The 14,500-nt window shown below is 33.4% G+C and overlaps 1 protein-coding gene and 1 long non-coding RNA gene across 4 annotated transcripts in view; one reads left to right on the top strand and one right to left on the bottom strand.

Annotated features, from left to right (window-relative positions):
* LOC127724673 (phosphatidylinositol-binding clathrin assembly protein LAP-like) overlaps positions 1-14,500 on the top strand; it is a 488,025-nt gene that overhangs the window by 198,158 nt on the left and 275,367 nt on the right. The window contains exon 7 of the mRNA XM_052231711.1: positions 5,218-5,329. Within this exon, the coding sequence (XP_052087671.1) occupies positions 5,218-5,329 (112 nt within the window). The remainder of the gene's footprint in view (positions 1-5,217; positions 5,330-14,500) is intronic.
* Positions 1-14,500, bottom strand: part of LOC127724764 (uncharacterized) — a 567,962-nt gene that overhangs the window by 373,355 nt on the left and 180,107 nt on the right. The gene's annotated exons all lie outside the window — the stretch shown is intronic.

Here is a 14,500-nt window from a genome sequence, read left to right as displayed (position 1 = left end):
GCACTCTAACTTTAGTTTAAGTAAATGGATCTTTATGAAATTTTACCACAAGGTTTAATACCACAAAAGGAAGGTTGGGATTGATTTTGGGGGTTATGGTAATAACAGTAAAGGAATTAGGGGCCAAAAAGGGGCCAAAAATAAGCATTTTTGTAACTTCCAGACATAACTTGTGTGTTAGTGTATGGATCTCTCTGACATTGTACCACAAGGTTCCATATCACTAAAGGCATGCTGGGATTGATTTTGGGGGTAATTGCCTCCAAATTTTAGGAATTAGGGGCCAAAAAAGGGGCAAAAAACCAGCATTTTTCTAGTTTCATGACAATAACTTGTGTGTAAGCGTATGGATCTTTCTGAAATTGTACTACAAGGTTCCATATCATAAAGGGAAAGCTGGGTTTGAGTTTGGGGGTAATTGCCCTAAACATTTAGGAATTTGGGGCCAAAAAGGGCCAAAAAACACATTTTTTTCTAGTTTCCAGACAATAACTTGTGTTCAAGTGTATGGATCTCTCTGAAATTGTACTGCAAGGTACCATACCACAAAGGGAAGGCTGGGATTGAGTTTGGGGGTGATGAATCATAATGGGGGTTCAAAAAATTTTGGGGGGGGATTTATTTTTTTTTCCTTTTTTTTCTTTTTTTCCTTTTTTGTTTCTTTTAAAATTTTCCATTTTAAGTTGGTTATTTCTGATTTATATTTAAAATCAAATAATAATGATATGGTAGGAGATACACACCAAACAGGATGTGTAAATTATTATATAATAAGTATTGTGCAATAGCAAGAAATTTTCAATTGCACAGTATTGCACAATAGCAAGAAATCTTCAATTGCACAGTATTGCGCAATAGCAAGAAATCTTCAATTGCACAGTATTGCGCAATAGCAAGAAATATCCAATAGCACAATATTGCGCAATAGCAAGAAATTGTCAATTGTACAGTATTGTGCAATAGCAAGAAATATTTAATAGCACAGGATTGTGCAAAAGAAGATACTTCCTATAAATTGCTTATTTCTTGACCAATTTCAATGGGGTTTTATTCTTGATTTCATGGGGTTCTTTAATATGCTGAATCTAACCGTGTATTTAGTTTTTGGATTTTGGGCCCCGTTTTTAAATTGGTCCACATTGAGGTCCAAAGGGTCCAAAATTAAACTTTGTTTGATTTCATCAAAAATTGAATTATTGGGGTTCTTTGATATGCCGAATCTTAAACTGTGTATTTAGATTCTTAAATTTTGGTTCCGTTTTCAAATTGGTCTACATTAAGGTCCAAAGGGTCCAAAATTAAACTTAGTTTGATTTTAACAAAAATTGAATTCTTAGGGTTCTTTGATATGCTGAATCTAAACATGTATTTAGATTTTTGATTATGGGCCCAGTTTTCAAGTTGGTCCAAATCGGGGTCCAAAATTAAACTTTGTTTGATTTCAACAAAAATTGAATATATGGGGTTCTTTGATATGCTGAATCTAACCATGTATTTAGATTTTTGATTTTTGGGCCCCGTTATCAACTTTGTCCACATTGAGGTCAAAAGGGTCCAAAATTAAATTTTGTTTGATTTCATCAAAAATTGAATTATTGGGGTTCTTTCATATGCCGAATCTTAAACTGTGTATTTAGATTCTTAAATTTTGGTTCCGTTTTCAAATTGGTCTACATTAAGGTCCAAAGGGTCCAAAATTAAACTTAGTTTGATTTTAACAAAAATTGAATTCTTAGGGTTCTTTGATATGCTGAATCTAAACATGTATTTAGATTTTTGATTATGGGCCCAGTTTTCAAGTTGGTCCAAATCGGGGTCCAAAATTAAACTTTGTTTGATTTCAACAAAAATTGAATATATGGGGTTCTTTGATATGCTGAATCTAACCATGTATTTAGATTTTTGATTTTTGGGCCCCGTTATCAACTTTGTCCACATTGAGGTCAAAAGGGTCCAAAATTAAATTTTGTTTGATTTCATCAAAAATTGAATTATTGGGGTTCTTTGATATGCCGAATCTAACCATGTATTTAGATTCTTAATTTTTGGTTCCGTTTTCAAATTGGTCTACATTAAGGTCCAAAGGGTCCAAAATTAAACTTAGTTTGATTTTAACAAAAATTGAATTCTTAGGGTTCTTTGATATGCTGAATCTAAACATGTATTTAGATTTTTGATTATGGGCCCAGTTTTCAAGTTGGTCCAAATCGGGGTCCAAAATTAAACTTTGTTTGATTTCAACAAAAATTGAATATATGGGGTTCTTTGATATGCTGAATCTAACCATGTATTTAGATTTTTGATTTTTGGGCCCCGTTATCAACTTTGTCCACATTGAGGTCAAAAGGGTCCAAAATTAAACTTTGTTTGATTTCATCAAAAATTGAATTCTTGGGGTTCTTTGATATGCTGAATCTAACCATGTATTTAGATTTTGGATATTGGACCATAATAGGTGAATGTCCAATTTAAAATTTTTAAGTTCTTAGACCACATTCAATCTGTGTTAGAAACCTATGCTGTGTCAAATATTTAATCACAATCCAAATCCAAAGCTGTATCAAGCTTGAATGTTGTGTCCATACTTCCCCCAACTGTTCAGGGTTCGACCTCTGCGGTCGTATCAAGCTGCGCCCTGCGGAGCATTTTATTCTAGTTTCATGACAATAACTTGTGTGTAAGTGTATGGATCTCTCTGACATTGTACCACAAGGTTCCATATTACAAAGGGAATGCTGGGATTGATTTTGGGGGTAATTGCCTCCAAATTTTAGTATTGGGGGCCAAAAAGGGGCAAAAAACAAGCATTTTTCTAGTTTCATGACAATAACTTGTTTGTAAGTGTATGGATCTTTATGAAATTGTACTACAAGGTTCCATATTACAAAGGGAAAGCTGGAATTGATTTTGGGGGTAATTGCCCAAAATGTTTAGGAAAAAGGGGCCAAAAAGAGGCCAAAAATAAGCATTTTTGTCGAGCCTGCTACTATTGTCGCAGAAAGCTCGACATAAAGATAGTGATCCTGCGGCGGCGGTGGCTGCGGCGGCGTTAGCTAACTTCTTAAAAGCTTTATATTTTAGAAGGTGGAAGACCTGGATGCTTCATACTTTGTATATGGATGCCTCATGTTACGAAGTTTCTGTCAGTCACATGTCCAATGTCCTTGACCTCATTTTCATGGTTCAGTGACTACTTGAAAAAAAAGTTCAGATTTTTTGTAATGTTAAATTCTCTCTTATTATAAGAAGTAGGATAACTATATTTGGTATGTGCCTACCTTGCAAGGTCCTCGTGCCCGTCAGACAGTTTTCACTTGACCTCAACCTCATTTCATGGATCAGTGAACAAGGTTAAGTTTTGGTGGTCAAGTCCATATCTCAGATACTCTATCCAGGGGATGCTAATTTTATATCAAGCAGAGTGTTCACTCTCCTTCTCATATAACCTCCTTGGGACAAATAAGAAAACATTATTTTGAAAATTATTTGAGAGATCTATACTTCTTTTCAATGCTTAAATTGAAATTTATGAGGCATGTATTGGACTTATGTAATTTCAGCACATGAGTGATTATGCTAAATCTGGCTAAATCAAAATTAGCTAGAAAAATGGAATAACACTTTTAAACACATAAATAATTATTGGATGATGAAACTGAGAAACATATTAATGATAACAAAGATGAGGAAAGGAAAAAAAATCACATACAAATAGTATAAAGCTTGGTGTTGACAATTATTTCACATGTTAACAATACAGAGAGAATACATTAATAGTAATTCTGTTATCTTAAAAAAAGGGGAAATATGTAGCTTTATCATCAAAATGAACACTGAAAACACGATAAATATGTTGATAAAAAATCTCCAGTTACGAGGCCCAAACTCAAGCTGAAAATTTTCAAATCTCCAGTTGTGACTTGACAACTCTGTCACATGTATGCACATCTACAACCTATTTGAAATAATACACATCTACCATTACAAACTTTCCACAGGTGCTATCCAGCACTTTAATTATATTGATCCATGGACACTATACAACACTTTAAATGTTAACAATCTCTACAATTCTCAACACCTGGAGTGATCATATGCCCAACACAATTTGAAGCAGTACCTCTTCAGAACTAAAGTAAGCCACTTGAATGGGTATGGAATGACCAGTGAGGCATTGTCCATTTGGGAAATAGGACCTACATTTTATTATCTACTATTACTATCTTTATCACAATACCACTAGGAATCTCCCAAGAGAATAACTGAACACAGATGTGAGTGAAATAGCTACCAACGGTACCCAACCATATCGTAAACAGTTATAATTCAAGAAAACAGAATCTTTTCTATAAATGACTTTTTTTTTCCGTTCACTGTACTTTCAATTTAACAATAACACTGTCATGACTGCTGTCATTTTCACAACACTTGTGGCGAACTACATAACCAGCCTGTTTTGTACCTCAATGTTTTATATCATACTTATACTTGTCCTTAAAACGTCACACATGCTTCTGAACATGTACACCAATTAAATAAGTACTTTGCAGTAATTAGGGCCCCGCCGAATGGCGGATGCCCTATAGTGATCAGTCCGTCCGTCCGTCCGTCCGTCTGTCTGTCTGTCTGTCCGAACATCTGTCCGTCCGTTCGTCCGTCCGTCCGTCTGTCCGTAACAAATTGTGTCTGCTCTATATCTAGAGAACTGTTATGATTTCAAAGTTTATATTTGACATGTATATTAACCAACACCAGAGGGTGTGTCATAATGTATGTACAACTTCCTAAGTCAAAGGTCAAGTTCAAAAACTTTGGTTTTAGTTGACAACCCCATGTCCTATGGTAAAGATCGTGTCCACTCTATATCTTGAGAACCATTATGATTTCAAAGTTTATACTTGATATGTATATAAACCAACACCAGAGGGTGTGTCATAATTTATGTACAACTTCCTAGGTCAAAGGTCAAGGTCAAAAACTTTGGTTTCAGTTGACAACCCCATGTCCAATGATAAGGATACCAATTTTTTACCACACCTTATTCACAGAGGGGCCCACAGAGATGGCTCCCATCTCAATGATATCTAGTTAAAGAGTGTTGTCGTCTTTAATGTCGATTAAGTTTCAGTGGTACAATTTAAATTCTTAGATAACAAATACTCCATGCTGCTTATGTATTCTTTGAAAGTAATCATTTGGAAAGATTTTTTGTTTCAGTGTACTCCAAATGAATTGACAAATGGTGTAATGAATGCTTGTTTCCTGTTGCTATTCAAAGATCTGATCAGACTATTTGCATGTTACAATGATGGTGTAATCAACCTTCTTGGTAAGTATACTTTTACAAAGCATGGGTTAAATTTTCCAAAAAATATTTTCCTCTGAAACCACTGTACAAATTTCAACCAAACTTGAACTGAATGATCCTTACTGTATCTAGTATATAGTGTGTGATTTTGTTCTTACCAATCAATTGATATGGCTGCAGTGTTCTTCCCAGGATTTTTAGATAGCACCAGGGTAATCAAGGCGATAAATTAGATATATGCATCGAACATAATTTGCATCGCGTTGCAACTCTTTTCCTCTATCCTCTTTAAGGTTAGTTCCCATAGGGTTCTTTCTTTTTTTTATTACCTTTTATCTCTTTGAGTTTTTCTTTTTTTATGCCCCACCTACGATAGTAGAAGGGGCATTATGTTTTCTGGTCTGTGCGTCCGTTTGTTCGTCTGTCCGTTCGTCTGTCTGTCTGTCTGTCCCGCTTCAGGTTAAAGTTTTTGGTCAAGGTAATTTTTTTATGAAGTTGAAGTCCAATCAACTTGAAACTTAGTACACATGTTCCCTATGATATGATCTTTCTAATTTTAATGTCAAATTAGAGTTTTGACCCGAATTTCACGGTCCACTGAACATAGAAAATGATAGTGCGAGTGGGCATCTGTGTACTATGGACACATTCTTGTTTTGTACTGTGTTTTGTTGACATTATTGCAGTGAAAGAAATTATATTCTCCATTCAGACATAGGCACCAAGAGAATTATCAATTATTATAACTACATTTATTTGTAATACTAGGGTGGTTTATATCGATTTTGACTGGCTGTAAAGACCTGTTATTATTATTATTATTGATGTTTTGGGAGGCGGCTTTCCTGATATGGAACTTGCGCTCTAAAAGACCTGTTAAAGTTAGTACAATGTCTATGTAATAGTACTGGTTTGATTTCATTGGGAGCATTGAAGATATTACCTCTCATTTACAATGTATATTTTCTGTATGTATACAGAATTTTTATTTTTAACTGGATTTTCACAGGAAATATTGGTTATTAAAATGGGGATGTACGGCGGGCGGCTGGGCGGGCTGACGGGTGGCTGCCAAACAGTGTCAGCACAATAACATGAAAAGGCTTTAACAAATTTTTTTCAAATTTAAATATGTTGTTTCCTGGGACTTAATGAAGGTCTAGTTCAATATTCAAGATTTTAGTATTTCTCTTTTTTGAGTTATCACCATTTTTAATATCCAAAAGTGGAATTTCTAAAAATTTTACTCTTGTTATCATGTTATGATTTGTCTTATCTCACAATAAAAATTGGAGTGACAGATTTATTTGAAAATTATCTATTTCCTAAGTGGTAATGATTATAAGCTATATCATTAGACATTTTGAAGATTATAACATTATTAATTATTATATATGTAATGTTAGAGTACTATGTTAAACTATAGTTCTGTTCAATTAGATCTGGGAAATATTTTAGCATATGATAATGATTTATTTTTATTATTAATTAGATCTTGGAAATACTTTAGCATATGATAATCATTGGAGTGACAGATTTATTTGAAAATTATCTGTTTTCTGATAATAAGATCTGTAGGACTGTATATATAAAGGTTGAAACTTACTAGTAGGACTGTATAAATGAAGTTTGAAATTTACTTTTCATTATTAAAAAATTTGTAGATAATTAAGTGTCCCTAAAACATATATATTCTTACCTCTACCCCCCTTCAATTTGAAAATGTGCTTTTATCTTGTAAACGGTCGAGATCCCCACCCCTAAACCATATATATTCTTGTATGGGGCAATAAAACAAATCAAATGAAATATTGGGATAGTCCTTGGGTTCACACCTACCCTCCTTTTTTTTGAAAACTTGTAAATGTGCAAGCTCCCCACCCTGAAACCATATATATTCTTGTATGTTACAATAAAACAAATCAAATGAAATAAAAGGTGAGTCCCTTGGGGTCACCCCCACCCCATTTTGTTTGAGAACTTGTAAACGGTCGAGATCCCCACCCCTAAACCATATATATTCTTGTATGGGACAAACAAATCAAATCGAAATATAAGGGAAGTCCATTGGGGTAACCCCCACCCCCTTCTGTTTGAGAAATTGTAAACGGTTGAGATCCCCACCCCTAAACCATACATATTCTTGTATGGGACAATAAAACAAATCAAATGAAATTTAGGGGAAGTCCACGAGGGTAAACCCCACCCTCTTTTTTTTGAAAACTTGTAAACGGTTAAGATCCCCACCCCTAAACCATATATAATCTTTTATGGGACAATAAAACAAATCAAATCGAAATAAAAGGTGAGTCCCCTGGGGTAACCCCCACCCCCTTTTTTTTGAAAACATGTAAACAGTCAAGATCTCCACTCTGAAACCATTTTTCTTCTTGTATATTACAATAAAACAAATCAAATGAAATAAAAGTCGAGTCTCCTTGGGTCTTTTTTGTGATGGAGTTATTTTCCTTTGAACAGAAATTGTTAATTATATACATAAAGTTTGATTACACTAAGCCTTTATAGATAATTTTCACCTGTTTATATGTCCTGTAATCAGTTTACTAAACATATGGTTAATGTCTTATCTTGAGTGACAGATTTATTTGAAAATTTTCTGTTTTCTAAGTGTTGATGATTAAAAGCTATATAGTAGTAAATATAGTTACTGTTCATTATTAGACATTTTGAAGATAATTACAGATAAGTTTTATAGATTTTTAAAAGACATTGTATTAATGATAAATAAAATTTTTGATTTTTTTTTCTTTACTTTGGTAAATTGTAAATTGTTTGTTATTCTGTAAAAACTAATTTTCTGAATGCTATGTATTTTTTTTTATTAGGTGAACTCCTTTTAAAACTTAGCTTATATTGTCTATTAATAAACATATATTTAGATTTCTGATTTTGTGCCCAGTTTCAAGTTGGTCCAAATCAGAGTCCAAAATTAAACTGTGTTTGATTTCAACATAAATTGAATATATATAGGGTTCTTTGAAATGCTGAATCTAACCCTGTTTTTATTTTCATTATTAGTTAGATAATACCACATCGAGGTACTAAGGGTCCTAAATTAAACTTTTGTTTAATCAACCATTGAATTCTTGGGTTCTTTGATATGCTGATTTGAACAATGTTTGAGTGTTAAATCATATCTAATTTAAGAGAACTTAGTCATCACTGGTTGTTGTTATTATATTATTGATTATAATTTGAAAAATGGCATCATATCTAATTTTATAGAACTTAGTCATCACTTTATTCATTATAATCATATCTATTTATCAAGTTTGAGTTATTTCCCTTTGCACAGAAAATATATGGATAAAATTAAATTGTGTTTCATTTCAACTTAAATTAAATATATATAGGGTTCTTTCAAATGCTGATTCTAAACCTGTTTTTAAATATTAGATTTTTGGGCCCAGTTTTCAAGTTGGTCCAAATCAGGGTCCAAAATTAAACTTTGTTTGATTCACAAAAATTGAATTTATGTGGTTCCTTGAAATGCTGAATCTTACCATGTATTGAGAGATTTTGGATTGTGAGCTCCTTTATCAAATTGGTCCACATTGTAGTCCAAAGGGTCCTAAATTAAACTTTTGTTTGATTTCATTAAAAAATGAATTTTTGGAGTTCTTTGATATGCTGATTCTGACAATGTACTTAGATTTTGGATATTGGGCCATAGTAGGTAATTAAATAAATGTCCAATTTCAAATATTTCAGTTCTTTGACCACTTTCAATTTGTGTCACAAACCTCTGCTGTGTCAAATATTCAAACACAATCCAAATTCAGAGCAGTTTTAAGCTTAAATGAAGTGTCCATACTTGCTCAACTGTTCAGGGTTTGACCTCTGCAGGAAAATCTGGTTTGGAGTCACTTTGACAGCCTCTTGTTATTAAATTACATCCCATTTTAATAGTTAGCAATTATTTGTTTACTTATAAATATTCCTATGAGTATACACATTTTTAACAGGAGGATTTCAAAATAGCCAAAAATAGGGGGAGTAACTCTTTATGGATTTAATATGAAAATGTTGTTTTTGCAGTTTCAAAAATACTCATCATACATTTGGGTGAAATGACAGAAACTTTTCAAAAGTACCCAGACTGTGACTTTCAATAAGATCTCTTTAGGGACCAAATGAATTTTGGTTTTTGGTTGGTGTATAAACTGGTTAAATCAACTGCCAAACCGGTCAAAAACGAAAGTTTTTTTGTTGTAAACGAGAAGGAAGACTCATTAAAGAGTCAGGATATATGATGCTAGCTTGGACAAATTGCTTCATACATAATAGAAATGCATAATTGTCAATTATTATTATTTAATGGAACAACTTAATCTTTTTTCAAGTATAAACAAATTTTCGGCATTTGTACAACTAGTATAAATAATTATGACGTCTTGAAAGGCTATTTTATTTTTTTTTCTGTGACGCCTTCCTACAACGGACACAAAAGAAACAAGTTACAATAACCCGAGTAATTCAGTCATTATATTCTGCTGATCTATGATTACTTCATTATTGCCTGAATGATAGACAATGAAAAATCTTCTATCAATCATTCGGAATTAGTTCTGGATTTACCTATTTCGATAAAATTGAAATGATTGCTGATTGGTCACCTCTTCTACAGGGCACCAATTACAATCCAGGATTTGTGAAGAGTTTATATCGTGTTAGGAATTCAGGCCCTCGCAAGTAGGAGAGATCGATTACAGGGAGGGACTGAGTTATTCAGGTTAAAGTTACAAGTGCTAATTGATTGATTAAATCCAATCAGCAACAGGTAACCCTCATCAGGTAAATCAATCACCTGTTGTAACCATCAATGTGCTGGTTAAATTTCACCTGTAATTTTATATACCACACAGATAAGATTTAACAAATTACAATTTTACCCAATTAGCGATTTCTACCGAAAATTATAGCACCACATAGCAGAAATATAGGACCGCCTGAGGACTGATAGGACCATGCTAAAAAATTATAGGACCTCAGGTTCTTGGTGATTTAAGGGCCTGGGGAGAACACTGGGCTGCCATGGCTAAAAATAGAGCATAAGGGTAAAATGCATTAATTGTTTAATATCTTGAAAACCGTGATAGTTAGATAAAATCTTATAAGGCAAAAATACTCAGGATGTCAAAATCTACCTATTTCCAATGTCCACCAAAATTATCAGATGACTCCTTATAGTAAATATTGCCCTTCAGAATACAATTTGTGACTAATTTTCTTGTTTTTTGCCTATTATCTCGAAACTGTAATAGATGAGAAGAAACCCTAGCCAGCAAATATGATCAGCAAAACAAAAATTACAAAAATGCCAATTTGTCCCAAACAATTGAAAGACTTGATATAGGATTTATTTACACTTAAATGTCTTCAAGTTTTTGCATATCCATAATATAAAATGAGGAGACACTGAGTATGTGTATTCAAAAATTGGATATGTATATATAAATTCCAGATTCTGTGTACTCTTGAACTCTCTATTGACCAATTGCAAATCACAATTTGCTTTATTTATTGTTTTTGCTAGTCTCAGCTGTTTTCATAACTCAATGACCTATTAATGTTCTGTAAATAATTTTACACCACTGCACTCTTGAAACATTTCATTTATCCAGAAGGTTTAAAAACCAGCTTATAGTATGGTGATGTCAGACAGGAGAGCAACAATCGTTACCTAATTTGTACGTATAATCAACTCTTACAATTTTCAACCTGTATCATTGGAACTTTGCGTAAAGATTGCACACATTTTGAAGTTTTGCACTTGCTATTATGGAATTGTTTGAGAATTTTTCAGACTTGGAAACTCAGTAACAACTCGGATTCTTCAGATTGTTCTCAAAATCCTCATGTTTTGATATCTCCCTTTTTTATTTAACAGATTTTCGAAGGAAAAATCGGTTATTGATTTGGGGATGTACGGTGGGTGGGCGGGCGGCTCCAAACAGTGTTTGTTCAATAACATGAAAATGCTTTGACGAAATCTTTTCGAATTTAGATATGTTGTTTCCTGTGATTAAATGAAGGTCAAGTTCAATTTTCACGATTTTAGCTTTTTTTGTTGTTGAGTTGTAGACCTTTCAGTAGCAAAAGGGATACTTATTATATGATTTATATTTGAGTTATTTCCCTTTGAACAGAAATGGTGTAATTATTAAGTATATGGATAGATAGTCTATCAATGATTGTATCTGGCCCCAGACCACAATTAATGATCCCGCTTTTCGTTGCCCACGAATATAGCTCCCTTTAATTAAAGTGTATTTTTTCTTTATTTTTCCCTTCCTCATACATTTCTTAGTTTTTATTGGGTGGAAATGAAAGAAGAGAGCTGAAATAAGTTTTTGGATGTTTTATTTTAACTGATTTTGATATGGAAAGAGTGATAAGGCCAGGTGCAAAAAGGTAATATTTACAGTTTTTCAGAACATCTCTTGACTTGTCTATAGGGGTATGGATGTGTATTGGCTAAATTTTTAAGATGTAAACATGCAATTTTTTTTAAAGTTGGATATATTTTTGGACTTGTACTGTACATTACACACACAAAAGATTTGACAAAAAAAGCAGGTGAAATGTTTTTAATGCTACAAAACGTTATAAAGAACTAATAGAGGAATTAATTGTGGTATGTGGCCTTAGAGGTGCAAAATTTCAGCAAATTTAGAATTTGTACCTTGACAACTTCTCTAAATGATCTATTGGTATTAATTTGTCAAACTACATGAGAATAAATGATTCCCACTTTTATTTGATAGAATTTTTGTAAAAAAGTCACATTTTAAGTTATAGGCCCAAAATTTAGCTTTTTCACTTGTTTCAATATTTTTACAAAAGTAGCATGCTTACTTTCTCTGACAGGTTTTTATACGACCGCAAAAATTAAAAATTTTTTGGTCGTATATTGGTATGACGTTGGCGGCGTCGTTGTCGTTCTCGTCGTCGTTGTCGTCTGGCGTCGTCCGAAGACACATTGGTTTTTGCACTCTAACTTTAGTTTAAGTGAATGGATCTCCATGAAATTTTACCATAAGGTTCAATACCACGAAAGGAAGGTTGGGATTGATTTTGGGGGTTATGGTACCAGCAGTTAAGGAATTAGGGGCCAAAAAGGGGCCAAAAATAAGCATTTTTGTAACTTCCAGACAATAACTTGTGTGTAAGTGTATGGATCTCTCTGACATTGTACCACAAGGTTCCATATCACAAAGGGAAGGCTGTAATTGATTTTGGGGGTAATTGCCTCAAAATTTTAGGAATAAGGGGCCAAAAACGAGCATTTTTCTAGTTTCATGACAATAACTTGTGTGTAAGTGTTTGGATATTTCTGAAATTGTACTACAAGGTTCCATATCACAAAGGGAAAGCTGGAATTGAGTTTGGGGGTAATTGCCCGAAACGTTTAGGAATTGGGGGCCAAAAAGGGGCCAAAAATAAGCATTTTTCTAGTTTCCAGACAATAACTTGTGTTCAAGTGTATGGATCTCTCTGAAATTGTACTGCAAGGTACCATACCACAAAGGGAAGGCTGGGATTGAGTTTGGGGGTGATGAATCATAAGGGGGTTCAAAAAATTTGGGGGGGGGGGTTTTCTTTTCTTTTTTTCCTTTTTTTTTTCTTTTAAAATTTTCCATTTTAAGTTGGTTATTTCTGATTTATATTTAAAAGCAAATAATAATGATATGGTAGGAGATACACACCAAACAGGATGTGTAAATTATTATATAATAAGTATTGTGCAATAGCAAGAAATTTTCAATTGCACAGTATTGCACAATAGCAAGAAATCTTCAATTGCACAGTATTGCGCAATAGCAAGAAATCTTCAATTGCACAGTATTGCGCAATAGCAAGAAATATCCAATAGCACAATATTGCGCAATAGCAAGAAATTGTCAATTGTACAGTATTGCGCAATAGCAAGAAATATTCAATTGCACAATATTGTGCAAAAGAAGATACTTCGTATAAATTGCTTATTTCTTGATCAATTTCAATGGGGTTTTATTCTTGAATTCTTGGGGTTCTTTAATATGCTGAATCTAACTGTGTATTAAGTTTTTGGATTTTGGGACCCGTTTTTTAATTGGTCCACATTGAGGTCCAAAGGGTCCAAAATTTAACTTTGTTTGATTTCATCAAAAATTGAATTATTGGGGTTCTTTGATATGCCGAATCTAACCGTGTATTTAGATTCTTAATTTTTGGTTCCGTTTTCAAATTGGTCTACATTAAGGTCCAAAGGGTCCAAAATTAAACTTAGTTTGGTTTTAACAAAAATTGAATTTTTAGGGTTCTTTGATATGCTGAATCTAAACATGTATTTAGATTTTTGATTATGGGCCCAGTTTTCAAGTTGGTCATAATCGGGGTCCAAAATTAAACTTTGTTTGATTTCAACAAAAATTGAATATATGGGGTTCTTTGATATGCTGAATCTAACCATGTATTTAGATTTTGGATATTGGACCATAATAGGTGAATGTCCAATTTAAAAATTTAAAGTTCTTAGACCACATTCATTCTGTGTCAGAAACCTATGCTGTGTCAAATATTTAATCACAATCCAAATGCAAAGCTGTATCAAGCTTGAATGTTGTGTCCATACTTGCCCAAACTGTTCAGGGTTTGACCTCTGCGGTCGTATCAAGCTGCGCCCTGCGGAGCATTTTATTGTAACTTCCAGACATAACTTGTGTGTAAGTGTATGGATCTCTCTGACATTGTACTACAAGGTTCCATATCACAAAGGGAATGCTGGGATTGATTTTGGGGGTAATTGCCTCCAAATTTTAGGAATTAGGGGCCAAAAAGGGGCAAAAAACAAGCATTTTTCTAGTTTCATGACAATAACTTGTGTGTAAGTGTATGGATCTCTCTGACATTGTATCACAATGTTCCATATCACAAAGGGAATGCTGGGATTGATTTTGGGGGTAATTGCCTCCAAATTTTAGGAATTAGCGGCCAAAAAGGGGCAAAAAACAAGCATTTTTCTAATTTCATGACAATAACTTGTGTGTAAGTGTATGCATCTTTATGAAATTGTACTACAAGGTTCCATATCATAAAGGGAAAGCTGGAATTGAGTTTGGGGGTAATTGCCCAAAAAGTTTAGGAATAAGGGGCCAAAAAGGGGCCAAAAATAAGCATTTTTCTAGT

The sequence above is a fragment of the Mytilus californianus genome, unplaced genomic scaffold (assembly GCF_021869535.1).
Source record: "Mytilus californianus isolate M0D057914Y unplaced genomic scaffold, xbMytCali1.0.p SCAF_14, whole genome shotgun sequence".
Taxonomy (NCBI): Eukaryota; Metazoa; Mollusca; class Bivalvia; order Mytilida; family Mytilidae; genus Mytilus; species Mytilus californianus.
This window is presented reverse-complemented; position numbering and strand designations above follow the sequence as displayed.